The sequence below is a fragment of the Barbus barbus genome (assembly GCF_936440315.1).
Source record: "Barbus barbus genome assembly, chromosome: 23".
NCBI classification, from domain to species: Eukaryota; Metazoa; Chordata; class Actinopteri; order Cypriniformes; family Cyprinidae; genus Barbus; species Barbus barbus.
In genome coordinates this window covers 6,637,116-6,654,382 of record NC_136751.1, presented here as the reverse complement: position 1 = coordinate 6,654,382, position 17,267 = coordinate 6,637,116, and the positions used below count along the sequence as shown (strand labels likewise).

Sequence of the window (17,267 nt, the reverse complement as noted above, 5' to 3'; positions counted from 1 at the left end):
TAAATGTTTTTTCTTGTGAAAATAATTTTCTCATGCCTTAAAATAGCTTGAATGTAACTCAACACCCTTGCTACGTTTACTATACACTGATCTATGAATATGCGAATTAGCCCCGCCTCCACTGAGTCGCAGCAGCCAGTGCCTCCTGATCTACTGAACTGTAGTAAATGCAAAACAATGGCCTACACAGATAATGACTGATAAAGCTATGTTTTTACTAGCAGACAACTACAGTGAATACTGTAACATTCATTAAAGTTACTTACATGATGATGTTGTGTCCTCAAAATGCTGTCAAGTCTGAATGCAGCCATTTGTGATTCTTAATTTGCGCCCACGAGCATACGTGTGTGAAGTGCAGACACCGAGGCAGGAGAGGTGGGGTTATAATGCAAGTTAGCGGTTCTAAATTCACATTAAACCATGGCTTCATGGGTTTTTTGCTCTAATTTATGTTTGGTTTTGTGCTGGTATTGGTATATTTTGCATGCTAGTTATTGGTTTGTGATGTAGCAACCCGAGGGCTGTTTCAAGCCGCATTTCTGGGAGTGCCATTGGCAAACTACAGTTTTAAGGATAAAATACTCACATGGCACATGGATTGGCACATGGTTTGTCTGAAAGCATATTAAAAACACCACACAGACAAATAAACAACATAAAAAAAACGTGATTTTCACTACAGGGGGACTTTAAGTTGGTTACTTTCATATTATGTATAGACACATTACATTATGTATTTTAACAGTGTTGTTCAATAAAACCATGAAATTACTTGGTTTTGATATTTAATTTGAGCCAATTATTATTGCCTCATCGTTAGTTTATATATAAATAGTCATATTAAAGCCTGGTTTTCACTCAGGTCTGCTTGTGTTACTAAAAATATCAGATTACTCAATTGTCGAAATAATCAGTAGATTACTTGATTACCAAAGTAATCATTAGTTACAGCCCTAGATTAGTTAAAATATTTCAAAATACAACTGCGTTTTTACTTTTTGTAATTTTAAAAGACAAATATTTTGTCATTGAAAATTTCTTTAAAAATATTAAGAGATTGTCTTGTTCTAGTGAAATAAGTATCTGTATTTTGTCTCATCTCAAGAGCTAAGTGTATTGTCACACCCCTAGTGTTGATAAGCGGTGATATAGGTCATAATTTTCCAAGTGTATTATATTGCCTTCATTCTTCAGGTCAACCATATATTCATGAAAAAAATCAGTTTGAATAAGGAAAGCAATAACTTTGTCATAGTATCCTTTCAAATGTTAAAGATAGGACCCCCGCCCCTGGAAAAAAATTTCAGGCTCAGGATTTTTTTGTTCGCTTTAAGCCCTGTAATATAATTGTATCTTCAGTGATATTATTATTGTTTTAGTGTTTTTTTTTCTTATGATGAAAATATTTAAGTTTAGTCAATGTTACTTTGATTCAAATGACATCTAATTTTAGTAGATAAAAATAGTGTTTTATTTGAAGGGAGTATTTAACTGAATATTCAAACATTTTATTTAACTTTTTTGTTGTTAAAAGTAATTTAGTATCTTTTAATCACGTAAATGTATTTAAAATAATCTTGTGCATAGGATGTGTTTGGGTGCTACTAGAAAATGGCTCGAGTTTATCAGTGTTCATTCATTGTTCAGATTTAGCTCACATCTGCTCGAATGGGTCAATTCTCAACATAATTGACTGTGATTTGAGTATTTATTTTTTAAATAAAATACTGGTAGTGCACTGTAAAATTTTTCTAGTCAATTTTTTTTTCCGTTGACATCAAAGTGAAGGAAAATGAAACTGAAACATCTAGTTGTAAGGTTTTTTCATTTTTTCTCTCTCTCTCTCTACAGCTCTACTGGAGGCCAGGGGCCTTCCTCCTCACCTGTTTGGCCCATTTGGGCCCCGTATGTCTCAGCTGTTTCATAGGACCATCGGGAGTGGTGCTAGTGAGTGACCTTGACTTATGTTTGTCATTTTCGTGGAATGATTGAGTATTTCCTCTGCTCAACATGTCCGTCTTCTGTCTCTCTCTGCACTTGCAGGCTCAAAGGCACAACAGCTGCTGCAGGGGCTTCAGGCTACAGGAGACGAATCCCAGCAGCTCCAGGCTGCTATAGAGATGTGCCAGCTGCTAGTGATGGGTAATGAGGAGACGCTGGGAGGATTCCCTGTCAAGAGCGTCGTACCTGCCCTGGTGAGTACTCTCACTGCATAAGGAAATTCACCTGGACCTCGTCTGGTTTACATAGTAGTTTATTCTGTCCAAGAATTGCCCTATTAGACAGTAAGGAGAAAAAAATATTCAAATGATGCACAAAATAATAATAATGTCCTTCTAATAATGCTTTGTATACTTTGTGATTTTAATCTTTAGGATGTTATAGTAGACAGTGCCCTGCCCTACCCAAATGCTGTTAATTTAATTTGTGCAGGTCATAAAGCTTAAAAACCCTTAAATTTAAAAAACTTGTAGATACCCTTGGTTGTTCTTTTTAAAATTCATAATCCAAGAGAGAAACAACGTCCTTTCTGTGTTGTCAAGCATCCTCTTATGCCTTTCTCTTCTTACCCTCACATCCTGCTCTCTTCTTGTCTTTTTTTGCAGATCACACTATTACAGATGGAGCATAATTTTGATATTGTGAGTATTAGGAACTTCTGTGAGTGGGTACATGTGTCCGTGCAGAGTCAGAACATTGTGTCAGCCGATGCAAGGCCAACTGCAGTGAATCTATCACCTGGCAATGATTTCAACCATCTATTTTGACACTTAAAATTAGAGAATAATGTAATAACTGTTCACCCTATGTGTTCTTTCCTCAGATGAATCATGCATCTCGCGCCCTCACCTACATGATGGAGGCTCTGCCACGCTCCTCGGCTGTGGTGGTAGACGCCATCCCTGTCTTCCTGGAAAAGGTAAATTGCACCTCACCATTCCTTTGAAACCTGGCTGCCAATTATGTGGATGACATAATTAAAGGTGCTATATCAAGGAAAGCAGACTTGATATAGCCCCCGCTCACTTTTTAGCAACTAAGTTGCAAAAACAAGTTACAACATCACAACCACTGTCACGTATAACCACTTACATTCACATATTCAGTGTCTGCCATCTTGATGGGAGTCTGATGTTTCATATATGAGGAAGTTCGCCAGTCATGAAAAAGGTTGTTTAGAAGAGGTGTCTTTGTGTATGTTGTCTCAAATCCAAGTTTCCCTTGTGTCCACAGCTTCAGGTAATACAGTTTATCGATGTGGCAGAGCAAGCTTTGACTGCCCTGGAAATGTTGTCACGGAGGCACAGCAAAGCCATCTTACAGGCTGTGAGTACTGATACTTTCTGAGTGTCGTGTTACTTAAATACTAGATCAACCAATATTATAAGACACCAGTCAAACTGAATTGAATTTAATAATTTAATCACAAAAAGAGTTCAAAGCATTAATATAGAGTAGATGTGTGGACCCAGATGTGCTTTGAATGTGGAATCTGTTCTGTTGGCTTCATTTTATTTGATCACAAATGACATTCCACTAAGGCTGTGCTATTTTATTGAAATGTCTATAGGGAGGTCTGGCTGACTGTTTGCTGTACTTGGAGTTCTTCAGCATCAATGCTCAGAGGAACGCATTAGCCATCGCTGCTAACTGCTGCCAGAGCATCACAACAGACGAGTTTCACTTTGTCGCTGACTCTCTGCCCCTGCTCACTCAGAGACTCACACACCAGGTGATGAGCTGAAACACAGCAGACATCTCATTCACATTTACAAGAGCAGATGCACGGCTGTCATGTCTGGATATGTAACACAAACATAAACACCCCACAAGGACGTAAGCGATATGTTTGCCATAGTGCTACTGGTGTGAATCACACCTGTTTGACTTTCAGATGCCGGACTTCAGGTGTAAACAATAAAATCAACATAGTCTACCTCAGATGTATCAGCATTTTTATTATGACTTTTGTTTTACAGGATAAAAAATCTGTGGAAAGCACTTGTCTCTGTTTTGCCAGGCTGGTGGACAACTTTCAGCATGAGGAGGTGAGAGATGATTACTTGCACACACAAACACGGCAAATCTTATTAACCTTAAACCTGCATCTGATCAATTTTAGCAAATTTAAGTGGTTCATTTCAAGGGGAAAATAAGTAAATAAATCACTTAATGTTTCCGGAGTGCATAATCAAATTTAATGGATAGGTTTGCTGAATTTTTATTTTTTTACTTTAAAGCAGCTTTGTATTGTTACATTGTCGGTCATATATGTATTAAATCTATTATATGTATTAAATACCTGTACACAGATGTCTGCTTTTGTTTGTCAGTGAACTGCATTGTTTTGCATCATCTGCTGGACACTGGACAGCTCCATGGCTTTCGTTAAAACTACAGATTTTGAACATCCACTTTTTTATTTTCAAAACATTAATGGTGGGTGTTGACATTTTGGCAAAAGTTAACACCACAGTTTTTTCTCAGCTTTTTTTAGTCATGTTTTGTCATCTTGCCTGCTGTGAACTAGCCTTTTTTCTGCTTTTCATTCTCATTTCTGGCCAGTAATTTAAAGTGCATTTAGTAGATAATGTTTGTTACATCTATCACATACATGAATCACTTCGAAATAATCAGTCAAAACAACTTGTCTGTGCATTGTCCATCACTACTCTGGTATGCAAAACATTTTTGTGCATTTAGTGTGACATCATTAACCGCTGCCCTGTGTCACTGTCTCATAGAACCTCTTACAGCAGGTGGCGTCACGAGACCTGCTGACCAACATCCAGCAGCTGCTGGTGCTCACTCCACCCGTGCTCAGCTCCGGCATGTTCATTATGGTAGTGCGCATGTTCTCTCTCATGTGCTCCAACTGCCCATGCCTGGCCGCACAGCTCATGAAACAGAGTAAGTCACATCTATGAGTAAGGAGTCCTGTTTTTATTAGGAACATCAACACTGAATGTGGTTCTTAAGAGCAGCTTGTTTTGCACATATTCAAGATCAAGGTTGATATGTGGCCTGTTTTATGAACTTCAAGTGAATGTGTATTGAGTGACTGTGCGTATTGTGTGTTTGTAGATATAGCAGAGACCCTGCGTTTCCTGCTCTGTGGTGCATCTAATGGGAGCTGTCAAGAGCAGGTTGACCTCGTTCCCAGAAGCCCTCAGGAGCTTTATGAACTCACCTCACTCATCTGGTATGTGAAACCTCTCCTCGATCTGTGTGGTTCTGTCGGTGACAACTGATTAACATGCTCTAAGCTTCATAATAATTCCTCAGTTTACTCAAAGGATTAGTTCACTCCAAAATGAAAATTGTCATCTTTGCTGTAATGAGTGTATTTGATCTCTCTGCTGTAGTGAGCTGATGCCATGTTTGCCCAGAGAGGGCATCTTTGCGGTTGACGCCATGCTAAAGAAAGGCAGTGCTCAGACCACAGAGGGCGCCATCTGGCAGTGGAGAGATGACAGAGGCCTGTGGCACCCATACAACCGCATTGACAGCCGTATCATTGAAGTATGTTCAGCGCAGTGCAGATGTAGTTAGCATGGTATTCAGAAGACCAGTTAATGATTCAGAATCACAATTGGATCTTAATTGCTCACTTTTTCTTAGACTGCACACCAGAATGGGGAAGACGAGATAAGTCTGTCGACACTCGGCCGTGTCTACACCATTGACTTCAACTCTATGCAGCAGATAAATGAAGACACTGGCACTGCCCGTGCCATTCAGAGAAAACCCAACCCTCTGGCCAACCCCAACACAGGTGCACATGCCACACTTATACTATATTAAATATTCCTTGAACAATTTCTATGTAATGTTGCCTTGCCACAATTTTGTTGTAAACTATCAGATAGTTTCTTTTTGTTTTTTTCGAATTGAGGGATTTTTTTCTAAAATTGGAAAATATGGCAAAGTAATCCACAATAGTTTTTAAAATCAGTATGAATGAAAAATGTAAAATAGTGCAGAACTTTATTATTTCAGCACTTATAATTAAGATAAATTAAAATGCATAAAAAAACACATGGTACTACTGACACTGATGCTTATTATTATTTTTTAAATTATTTTTCTTATACATTATTTTTTTAATATGAAATTTATAATCTACAAGAAATGCAGAAAGACAAGAAATTGTCTTTTGAAGCAAGCGCAAGATAAGCTATTAACATTTGTCACATTAACTTGGTGGACATTCAACATTATGAAATATTGATTAACAAGATCTTCATGTCTTAACAAGACTTCATGTCTTCTTTGGAGTGCATGTTTGTTATACCAAATTGGATCGCCCTCAACTCTGAATATGATCTGCACAATTCAAAAGACATCTTTTTTTTCATACAAAATAGCAAAGACTTTGTAACTTGTAAATCTTAACATTGAAACTGCTGTTATCCTCTCACATTGTTGGCGAACATACAGTACTCCAAGGCCAAAGTTTGTGAAAGACTTGGAAATGTAGATAAGTAAAATCATTCATCATAATCAAATAATTCTGACGTAATGGGAGAAAAACAGTCCAAAAAGCAACTATCTGTGCCATTTAATCAGCAAATATGATATATTGGTCAGCCTCTGCTGTCAAAAAATTACGACCAGTGGGTAACAAACACACTTACAATAGAATCAATAAACAGGGAATCTAATTTTACTTCCATAAATCGGGCACATTACCAAATTATACAGGATATTTAGCAAGAATACATTTTTTTAAAAACCATAAATGGAGTAAAACTGTCCATGTTCACAGGAGGGCACTTGGAGGTGCGGCGAGAGGACGCACGTGCTCAGCTGATGAAAGAGGACCCTGAGCTGGCCAAGTGCTTCATAAAGACTCTGTTTGGGGTTCTGTATGAGGTGTACAGCTCCTCAGCTGGGCCTGCCGTCAGACACAAGTGCCTTAGAGCCATCCTCCGGATCATCTACTTCGCAGATGCAGAGCTGCTTAAAGACGTACTGCGCAACCATGCTGTGTCTAGGTCAGTCTGTGAATGCAGAGCTCTGTGTGAGCGGTTGGACGAAACTTATGTTTACTTTATCAATAAAGATTTCAAAGCAAAAAGATGTTAATCATCGTCACACCACACAGCGTTAGTGTATGTACCTGTTCCCATTTCACCATGTAATTGTCTTCCATTTTAGTTATAGATTCAAGTGAAGATACGTGGCTTATGCAAAGCTTGTAAGTCTTCGTTTGGTTTGACTAATCCTGAACTTATGTGTGCAAATGTTTGAATTTTGTCTGTAGCCACATAGCTTCCATGCTGTCCAGTCAGGACCTGAAGATTGTAGTGGGCTCTTTGCAGATGGCTGAGATCCTTATGCAGAAGCTTCCAGATGTGTTCAGTGTTTATTTCAGACGGGAAGGTACTGGATTTGGTTTTTATATAAGCTTCACACCAAACCTCTGCATAAGTTACTTGAAAGAATCAAATCTCACTAGCTGAGGCAAGATTACTGAAAAACAAAAAGTTGTCTCCAACATTCCTGCAAAATATATATTTGATTACAGTAATGCATTACACCTAACACTGCGGTATTATTGCTCTTGTTCTGTTTAGGTGTTATGCACCAGGTAAAGAACCTCGCTGAATCCGAGGTGTTCCTCACCAGCCCTCCGAAAGCGTGCACCAGCGGCACAGCTAGTCTTTGCACCACCACCATCACCACAGCAACCACTACAGCTGCTTCTAACGTCACACCTGACTTAGGCTCCCCCAGTTTCCAGCACAGCATGGACGACTCTCTGGACCTCAGTCCACAGGGGTATAGAGCCATTCTCACATGCAGCGTTACTGATCTAGAGCTAGCAGGCTTGGTAACTAATGTCTTGTCATTTAAAGTTTAAAAACAGAAACCTCTGTTCTCTAGTAGGTTGAGTGATGTTCTGAAAAGAAAGCGCCTTCCTAAAAGAGGACCAAGGCGTCCCAAGTACTCCCCACCCAGAGACGATGACAAAGTGGATAATCGGGGTATGTAGCACACCTTGTGTTGAGAATTATAGTAGTGCCAGTGATGCTTTGTGGGTTCAGCTGATTTTTTGGTGTCATCTTTTGTTTGACCATTGTGAATGCCTTATTACCGTACTCTGCATGTCTCCTCCACAGCTAAGAGTCCTACAACCACACAGTCCCCCAAGTCCTCTTTCCTGGCCAGTTTGAATCCCAAGACTTGGGGTAAGCTGGGGACTCAGACAAACAGCTCCAACTCAGAGCCCTCGCGCACTGCAGGGGTCAGTGGTCTGGCACGAGTGCCACCCAAGGACTCTGTTTCAAACAACAGGTAAAGCTACATGTTTAATTGTGTTCTGATTATATATGTTTGTGAATGGGAATGTGAATTAGTTGATAACGGACATAATTGTTGTTATACACCAATATATAAACCTACGGTTGAAAATTTTGGAATCCCAAGTTTTTTTTTAATGTCTCTGATGTTCACCGAGGCTGCATTTGTTTTTAAATTAATTTTTAAAAACACAATTTTTTTTAAATGTTTTATTACATTAAATTTATTAAATTTTTACATTAGTTATTTACAAAATTTTACATGAATTACATGAAATTGTAATTTCATTGAATTTCTTTACAAAATGTATAGAAATCGGCAAGTGTTTAGTAATTAAATGAGATCATGTAATTAGGTTGTTCTTCAGACGCTTGGTTACAGTTTTGAGGTTGCGAAATACAAGTTCTTTTGATATCCATAGTTAATTTTTGATGTTTCAGGGATAAGATAAAGGCTTGGATAAAAGAACAAGCCAGCAAGTTTGTGGAGCGTTACTTTAATTCTGAGAGCGTGAATGGAAGCAACCCTGCTCTGAACGTCTTGCAAAGACTCTGTACTGCCACAGAACAGCTGAACTTGCAGGTAACCCCAGACACAAAGTTAGCATTTGTAGCCATTATAAAGCAGTTATTATGCTGATTCTATCATGCTGCCTAATTTAAATGTTTTACCACAGAAGAAATAAGCATGTTATGAAACGCTTTATGATGGTGTTTATCACTTTTTAATGTGTACAGTTTAGAGAGAGAACCATATTTAAGTTTTTGTTGTCCTGTGGAATGTATTCTTCCTCTCAAACTGTTTTTGTTCAGGTTGACAGGGGCGTAGAGTGTCTAGAGGAGATAAGCAGTATTGTATCTGAATCAGATGTGTCCTCCTTTGAGATCCAGCACAGTGGGCTTGTGAAGCAGCTGTTGTTGTATCTGACATCAAACAGTGAACGGCACACTATCAGTAGAGACGAGAGAATCAAGAGGTTTCTGCATGTGTTCTTCGGTTGCCCGGTTAGTCACACTTGAAAAAACACATCCAGCTTCCTGCCTCTCACAATGCTGATTTTCCTGTTTTTTTTATCCAAATACTATTAATAATTACTATTAGCTGAGCTATTGGTACAGTGTCTATTGGCCAAAGCGTCTCTGACACTAAAATTTATAGGAATATGTATGTATGTTTGATATATAGAGACAGCAAGGCAACTTACTATGTTTTGTAACAGTGTTACACTTCTCCCTTAGCGCTGAATTTATTTGACACGTTAATTGGGCTGTTTGCTTGTAGTAGTTACTGGTGTGATCAGTGCGACTCATTGCTTGTTGTATGTGATTCAGATACCAGGGCAGGAACCTCTGGGTCGTTTGGACCCAACAGAGAATGGCCCACTGCTGTCATTGGTGCACAAGATGAACAACTGCCTTAGTCAGATGGAACAGTTTCCTGTTAAAGTGCATGATTTTCCCAGTGGGAACGGCAACGGAAGCAGGTAATTCCCTCTGTACTCTCTTCTTTAATGTTCTTGTAAATACACCCATTTATCTTTCCATTTATCGTTGGCTTTCATATTCTACTTTGTTTTTTTTTTTTGATTGATACAAACCAAAAGCTAAGATTGTGACCCTGGACCACAAAACCTGTCATAAGGGTAATTTTTTTTTTTTCAAATTGAGTTTTATACATCATCTGAAAGCTGAATAAATGATCTTTCCATTGATGTATGGTTTATGATAGGGCAATATTTGGCCGAGATACAACTTTTGAAGTGGATCAAAAAAGTTAATCAAAGTTGGCCTAAGACGAGAATGCATTTTGGTTTCAGGTTTTAGGACAACTTTGAAAAGTTTTGATCCACTTCAAATGTTGACTCGTGTATTTGAAAATCTAGAATCTGAGGGTGCAACAAAATAAAAAAGTATTGAGAAAATGGCCCTTAAAGTTGTCCAAATGAAGTTCTTGGCAATGTGTATTACTAATCAAAAATTAAGTTTTTATTTTTATGGTAGGAAATTTACAAAATATCTTCATGGAACATGAACTTTACTTGACATCATAATGATTTTTGGCATAAAAGAAAATAATTATAATTTTGACCCATACAATGTATTGTAGCTATTGCTACAAATACACCCGTGATACTTATGACTGGTTTTGTGGTCCAGGGTCACACACAACAAATTAATGAATCTGACTTTGATGGAGAATTCAATTTGTAATTCAATCTTTTTGTTTGCATGCATTTAAAATACACAAAGTTTGTAAGAAAAACAAGTGATTTTCAACAGTTAAAAACACAAGATTTAATATGGTAACAATCTACATGTTTTTATCTTTTTATCGCATGCTGATTGTTATTCTTTTGTTTACAGGGGTTCACAAGCCCTTAAGTTCTTCAACACACATCAGCTAAAATGCCAGCTGCAAAGACACCCAGACTGCACCAATGTAAAGCAGTGGAAGGGCGGGCCGGTCAAAATTGACCCCTTGGCCCTGGTACAGGCTATTGAGAGATACCTTGTGGTTAGAGGTAAGCACACAAGAATCTTAACATGTTCTCTGGTTTCTGAGTTCTCAGATGAGATGGTTGACTTTTGTGGTCTCCACAGGGTATGGAAGGATCAGGGAGGAGGATGAAGACAGTGATGATGATGGTTCTGATGATGAGATTGATGAATCTTTGGTACGAATGTTTGTTTTCATGATAATATTTACCTAGTAACTGATGAAAATGGCATACTGTGTGTAGTATGCAATCTTTTTAATACTGTGGACTCTTAACTGTTTCCCAAAGGCTGCCCAGTTCTTGAATTCTGGGAGTGTACGTCACAGGCTGCAGTTCTACATTGGAGAGCACCTGCTGCCGTACAACATGACTGTATATCAGGCCGTCAGGCAGTTCAGCTTACAGGCTGAGGAGGAGCGAGAGAGCACAGACGATGAAGCTAATCCTCTGGGACGGGCAGGCATCTGGACCAAAACACACACTATATGGTACGCCATTTTCTCACTCTTTCAGAAACTACACAATCACTAATGTTTGCCTTTTCCGTGAATGTGATACAAGTCTGTAACCCTATTATTTGAACTTTTATTTTGTATTCATAGTGCGTGTTAATATATGTTTGTTTGTGTGTGATACAGGTATAAGCCAGTCAGAGAGGATGAAGAGGGCTGTAAAGATGCTGTCGGAGGGAAGAGGGGTCGTGCACAGACGGCTCCCACTAAAACCTCCCCTCGAAATGCCAAGAAACAGGACGAACTGTGGCATGGTAGGGAAATATCATGTGCATTTGTGCACTGATAACCTATAAAAGCTGTAGCCTATAGGAGTTTAATAAGGGACTGCCTTGGAATCCATCTTTATTCAGACTGTTTGTTGTTTGTGTTTTCAGAGGGTGTGTGTCCCAGTGTGACAAACCCATTAGAGTCATACCTCATTAGTGATCCTCCAGAGGGCATCACTTTTGATGATCCTTCAATGGAGGTGATTCTGCTGCTGAGGGTCCTGCACTCCATCAGTAGATACTGGTTCTACCTGTATGATGTGAGTACCATGTTCAAGAACACTTCCATTCGTACAAAAGCACAGGTACAATGATAACGATAATCAAAAAAGTCAATGGTTCTTAAATTGGCTTCATTTTCTTTATGCAAATTGTTGTTTTATTCCTTTTTGTTTTTTGTGTGAAATGTGACTTGGACATTTTTCAGCAAGATTCACCCAATAATAAAACAATCAAACAGTAGATTTTCATCTGTCTCCTTTTCCCCAGAATGCTGCATGTAAAGAGATCATTCCCACTGGTGAGTTTATTAACAGTAAACTGACAGCAAAGGCCAACAGGCAGTTGCAGGATCCGCTGGTCATCATGACAGGGAACATCCCCACCTGGCTCACTGAGCTCGGCAAGACCTGGTACTGCAAACGTTTCATTATACTCTTTTTCACTCATGTGGTCTTGAACTTCTCCAGTCTGTCTGTTCTGTACTTTTTACACCTCTAATTTTCTCTCTTCTAGTCCATTCTTCTTCCCATTTGACACACGGCAGATGCTCTTCTACGTGACTGCGTTTGACCGCGATCGTGCCATGCAGCGCCTGCTCGACACCAACCCAGAGATCAACCAGTCTGACTCACAAGACAGCCGTGTTGCTCCACGCCTTGACAGGAAGAAGGTTGCCCTAAACTTCCTGTTTAAGTATTTGAATGCTGTCATTGCGTCATATATGCCATCTCTTATTATTTGTTTTGTATGTATAGAGAACGATAAACCGTGATGAGCTCCTGAAGCAAGCAGAGTCAGTAATGCAAGACCTCGGGAGTTCCAGAGCCATGCTGGAAATTCAATACGAGAACGAGGTATGCATGACTGACGATTAGGCCAGAAACATAGTCTGCACAAATTCTTGGCCAGTGCATTTCAACCGTGTCGTTTGTGTTCTTGCGTTACTTTGTTACAGTAACAAACAGGAGGCCCTGCGGATGTGGTGGTGTTCTGGTAGCTCGCTATAAACATATTGACTGTTTGCCACCACTGTTATTTCACTAGCCTATGGAGTCTGTGTATTTCAGCCAGTGCAATTTTGAACCAGTCAATCTGTTTCAGCTCAGAGTCCACATTTCTGTTAGTCTTGTTTGATTTATGCCTGACTTCTCTCTGTGTCTCAGGTGGGAACAGGCCTCGGACCTACGCAAGAGTTCTATGCTCTGGTGTCTCAGGAGTTGCAGAGGGCCGATTTGGGTCTTTGGAGAGGAGAGGAAGTCACTCTCTCCAACCCTAAAGGTAACTGTCATATATTTGTCAATTTTGAGCACTGTTTCCAGTGTAATGCAAATAGCATTCTACTGCTATTCACCAAGCTTGTTTCTTCTGTCTGTCTCTCCCTCCCTCACACACACTCTGTCTGTCTCCAAGCAGGGAGTCAGGAGGGTACCAAGTATATGTTCAGTTCCAGAGGGTTGTTTGCTGTACCGTTTGGACGAACTACCAAACCAGCTCACATCGCCAAGATCAAAATGAAGTTCCGTTTTCTTGGAAAACTGATGGCTAAAGCGATCATGGACTTCAGATTGGTACGTTTACTCATGACAAACTGTGTAGCATTAAAACTTTACATTCAATTTATGCCCCTTTTATTTTCTTTCAAGAATTTCAGCCTTTTAAAGTTGTTCATTACAATCTCAGAATTTTTTTTACATTTGTGTATTTAAATTAGGGGTGATGCAATATACTGGAATCAAAGCCATGACATTAAAAACATGAAATATTGATACGTGAAAACTACACATTTATTCACAAATATTTAAGTTTTACAATCTGCTTGACACTCCAACATAGTAGGTGGCAGTATTGCACCTTAATGCTGGTTGCCACCCATCATAAAACAGAAAAAAATTATATTGTATGCTTTTGTGCGGTTATGGTTACAAACACATTCTCTGCCTTCCTACACATATTTAAAGTGTGATAAAACCTTAAAGATGAATTTGAGTGACATTGTTTTTTCAAACTTCTATAGATATAGCAGCAATATTATTATTGTGTAGTGTTTTGGCCATGGTAATCATGTAGTGAAAATGACACAATGACACCTTCCTCTTCTGCTGGTAAAATAGCCATATGATAACTAATCATCACTGCAACACACACACACACGGCATTATCTCCTGCTCTGGTTTTTGTTTGCACAGAACACTTTCTGGCACTTTTCTGGAATAAAGCTCAGTTTGTTTGTTTTTCCCAATCATTTAATACCTCCAGACACAACAAGAGAATATCATGTCATTGAATATTGTTAATTGATGTGTTTTATTTGTCTCTAGTTGGACTTGCCTCTAGGTTTGCCATTCTATAAGTGGATGCTGAGGCACGAGTCCTCTGTCAGCTCTCATGACCTGGTCAACATTGATCCTGGTGTCGCCAAATCCATCCAGCACCTGGAGGACATCATCCGCCAGAAGAAGAGAATAGAGCAGGACAGATCACATGTGAGCACTGGCTGCTAACTCTACATAACACATAGAGACATGAAACACTCAAAGCCAGCCAACATCTGGACTGTTTTTGGTATTGTATTGTAACTGTCTGTATTTGTCAGACACGGGAGACCCTACAGCAGGCCTTGGAGAGTCTCAACATGAACGGCTGCTCGGTGGAAGATCTGGGCCTGGACTTCACTCTGCCTGGATTCCCAAATATTGAGTTGAAGAAAGGGGGCAAAGACGTGCCCGTCACCATTCACAACCTGGAGGAATACCTCAGAGTAAGGGGACTGAATAACCTGACACACATCGTCATTTATGTAGCCTGAATAAACCGCTCTAACTTCACCACCTCTTGTTCCGTCTGTCTGTAGTTGGTGGTCTACTGGACACTCAATGAGGGCGTCTCTCGGCAGTTTGAGTCGTTTAGGGAAGGATTTGAGTCTGTCTTCCCTCTGCATCACCTGCAGTACTTCTATCCTGAAGAGGTGAGCGCTTTCAACAGTTTAGTCATTCAGTTTTAAAGACCAAGCACTCAAGGTGCCACAGCATTTTTTTGGCTTTATTCTTCTCATTGCACATGAAGGATTTTTAGTTGAAGGACAAGTTTTAAATGGTGTGCCAAAGGTGTCATGAATGGAGAAATGAAACTTTACCTAATCATTTGACACATAAGTAGACATTGTTTTGATATGTAAAAACTGTGGACAGTTAGACGCTCTGTCACAAAATCATTAATTGCCGTTTATGCGTCAGTAACTCAAGCCAGTGAGTAAATCAGGGGTAACCGGGAGGGCCGGTGTCCTGCAGAGTTTAGCTCCAACCCTAATCAAACACACTGAATTTCATACCTGCTTAGCAAAGAACACATTTTGGGGGGACTACGAGAAAGAAACCGAAGCCATTTACCTTATTAGAAGTCAGTGTAGCATCAGAATGATTTTGAAATTGATATTTCAAGGTAAAAAAAAAAAACCTTGCATAAAGTTGCGTTAATTGAAAAGGTACTAAAATAAAATATATAAATATTTAATAATAATATTTATAAAAAATGTAAGCTTAAAATATTGCTTTGGCAACTAACTGAAGTAAAATAAGTTGAAGTACTAAATTGACAAACTGAAATAAAAAATAAAGCTAAATAGAAATATTTAAAAAGCACATAAATTGCTTAAACTAAAATTAGTGGAAAATTGACATTTCTAAATTGACTACTTTTTAACGTAGCATTGTATTTCTAACACTGTAAGTTCACCTCAGGAAAAAAAAATGCCATTCATGATCTTTTTAACTGGTGGCTTTACAATGAAATTTATGTCTAGTTTAATCTTTCTTTTCGTGTGCTCTCCCTGTACAGCTGGATCAGTTGTTGTGTGGCAGTAAGTCAGAGTCCTGGGATGTGAAGACACTAATGGAGTGCTGCAGACCGGACCACGGCTACACACATGACAGGTATATAGTAACGCCTGCATAGGCCTGAATACACTATGGGTCTGAAGGAGTCGACAGTAGTTGATGCTAGCTGACCATAGTCAAAGCCATTGGTTCTATCCAGTCAGAGGGCATCGGACACATTTCATATTTTGAGCTGATTGTACAACACATTTTCATTTTTCTCCTATCATCGTTTTTGTGCAAGTTTGCTTTTTTAATAACTTGATGTCTGATAGTGTATGATGACTACCAGTTTTCTCTGTAACTAAGTTGGCAAGTGTTTGATGCCTTGTGTTTTAAAATGTGAACAGATTTTCAGGTTGTGTAGTCTATTCCAGCCTTAATAAAGCTCTTTCTGTGTAATCACAGCATGCATTATAGTCGCACATAAATTGAGTAACATCCCCGTCTGTATAAATGACAGATTTTGTTGTGTGTCTGTAGCCGTGCAGTGCGGTTCCTGTTTGAGGTGCTGAGCAGTTTTGATGCAGAGCAGCAGAGACTTTTCCTGCAGTTTGTCACAGGCAGCCCCAGACTTCCTGTCGGAGGTGAGGAACCATTTCAGTGCACAGAGTATCAGCCGTCAGGGAGGTGTTCTCAGATAACGTGGCCTCCATCTTTTTCTTTTCAGGATTCCGGAGTTTAAACCCTCCCCTCACCATCGTTCGGAAGACGTTCGAGTCGACAGAGAACCCGGACGACTTCCTTCCGTCGGTGATGACGTGTGTGAACTACCTGAAACTGCCGGATTACTCCAGCATCGAGATCATGCGCGAGAAACTGTTGATTGCTGCGCGCGAGGGCCAGCAGTCTTTCCATCTGTCTTGATCTCACCTCCTGCACCCTCTCACTCTCAAAATGGCCTTCAATCAACTCACTGCAGAACCACACAAATCGTGACTTCTTCCTTTAGAGTTCCTCTTCCTTTCATTTTTTTTTTTCCTGCCCTTTTTTTCCTTTTTGTTTTTTTTTTAACACCCACATTGAGGCAAAATATGTACAGCCTACTTGTTTAAAGAAAAGCAGCTTGCAGAAACTAAACAATAGAACGTGAGACTTCCTTTTGACTCCTGACCAGGAGGAAAGGGTGTTATGCGACTCATCAGATTAAAAAAAGAAACTTCAGAGCAGATTATAAAATATATCAGTAGTTGAGAGATGTTCAAGGCGAAAAAAAGAGGAGAAAACCTGGGTGACATTTTAAAACTTGCGTTGCTGTCTGATGTATCAAGAAAAAAAGGGATGTTTTTTTTTGTTAGTTTTTTTCTCTCCTGGTGAATGACATCTTCACTGTGTGTTCCTGTTGGGGAGGGGGCATCCATCAAGCCGGCGAGGGTTCCTATAGCTCCAAAGATCATTTGTACAGACAAACATTTGCAGATTTTGCTCATTCGACACATTTGATAGAATAGCTGTGTGCTCTCCTGCCCAGTTTCCCCTCTGTTCTGTATTATACCCTCGAACGTCTTGTTACATTTTGGTTCCACTTTGTTTAATTTCTCTCTCTCCTCTTGTCACTTTTGTTTTTGTTTCCCCTTTTTATTTG

At 39.4% G+C, this 17,267-nt stretch overlaps 1 protein-coding gene across 9 annotated transcripts in view; it reads left to right on the top strand.

Annotated features, from left to right (window-relative positions):
- The window catches only part of trip12 (thyroid hormone receptor interactor 12), a 47,439-nt gene extending 30,489 nt beyond the window's left edge, over nucleotides 1–16,950 (top strand). For 6 of the 9 annotated variants that reach the window (XM_079373973.1, XM_079373979.1, XM_079373978.1 and 3 more), the window contains 35 exons: nucleotides 1,855–1,950; nucleotides 2,047–2,198; nucleotides 2,610–2,645; nucleotides 2,828–2,923; nucleotides 3,238–3,330; nucleotides 3,575–3,736; nucleotides 3,984–4,052; nucleotides 4,749–4,914; nucleotides 5,089–5,206; nucleotides 5,370–5,526; nucleotides 5,626–5,779; nucleotides 6,773–7,001; nucleotides 7,271–7,389; nucleotides 7,584–7,788; nucleotides 7,894–7,994; nucleotides 8,130–8,304; nucleotides 8,751–8,892; nucleotides 9,123–9,314; nucleotides 9,642–9,793; nucleotides 10,674–10,831; nucleotides 10,911–10,984; nucleotides 11,096–11,295; nucleotides 11,446–11,573; nucleotides 11,697–11,848; nucleotides 12,078–12,220; nucleotides 12,324–12,480; nucleotides 12,566–12,664; nucleotides 12,974–13,088; nucleotides 13,221–13,378; nucleotides 14,129–14,293; nucleotides 14,404–14,568; nucleotides 14,662–14,775; nucleotides 15,645–15,739; nucleotides 16,166–16,269; nucleotides 16,353–16,950. In XM_079373973.1, coding sequence (XP_079230099.1) covers nucleotides 1,855–1,950; nucleotides 2,047–2,198; nucleotides 2,610–2,645; nucleotides 2,828–2,923; nucleotides 3,238–3,330; nucleotides 3,575–3,736; nucleotides 3,984–4,052; nucleotides 4,749–4,914; nucleotides 5,089–5,206; nucleotides 5,370–5,526; nucleotides 5,626–5,779; nucleotides 6,773–7,001; nucleotides 7,271–7,389; nucleotides 7,584–7,788; nucleotides 7,894–7,994; nucleotides 8,130–8,304; nucleotides 8,751–8,892; nucleotides 9,123–9,314; nucleotides 9,642–9,793; nucleotides 10,674–10,831; nucleotides 10,911–10,984; nucleotides 11,096–11,295; nucleotides 11,446–11,573; nucleotides 11,697–11,848; nucleotides 12,078–12,220; nucleotides 12,324–12,480; nucleotides 12,566–12,664; nucleotides 12,974–13,088; nucleotides 13,221–13,378; nucleotides 14,129–14,293; nucleotides 14,404–14,568; nucleotides 14,662–14,775; nucleotides 15,645–15,739; nucleotides 16,166–16,269; nucleotides 16,353–16,549 — 4,838 coding nt within the window. In that variant the 3' untranslated portion in view covers nucleotides 16,550–16,950. The remainder of the gene's footprint in view (nucleotides 1–1,854; nucleotides 1,951–2,046; nucleotides 2,199–2,609; nucleotides 2,646–2,827; nucleotides 2,924–3,237; nucleotides 3,331–3,574; nucleotides 3,737–3,983; nucleotides 4,053–4,748; nucleotides 4,915–5,088; nucleotides 5,207–5,369; nucleotides 5,527–5,625; nucleotides 5,780–6,772; nucleotides 7,002–7,270; nucleotides 7,390–7,583; nucleotides 7,789–7,893; nucleotides 7,995–8,129; nucleotides 8,305–8,750; nucleotides 8,893–9,122; nucleotides 9,315–9,641; nucleotides 9,794–10,673; nucleotides 10,832–10,910; nucleotides 10,985–11,095; nucleotides 11,296–11,445; nucleotides 11,574–11,696; nucleotides 11,849–12,077; nucleotides 12,221–12,323; nucleotides 12,481–12,565; nucleotides 12,665–12,973; nucleotides 13,089–13,220; nucleotides 13,379–14,128; nucleotides 14,294–14,403; nucleotides 14,569–14,661; nucleotides 14,776–15,644; nucleotides 15,740–16,165; nucleotides 16,270–16,352) is intronic. The other 3 variants (XM_079373980.1, XM_079373976.1, XM_079373977.1) reach the window with 2 other exon arrangements.
- Nucleotides 16,951–17,267: the final 317 nt, after the last annotated feature.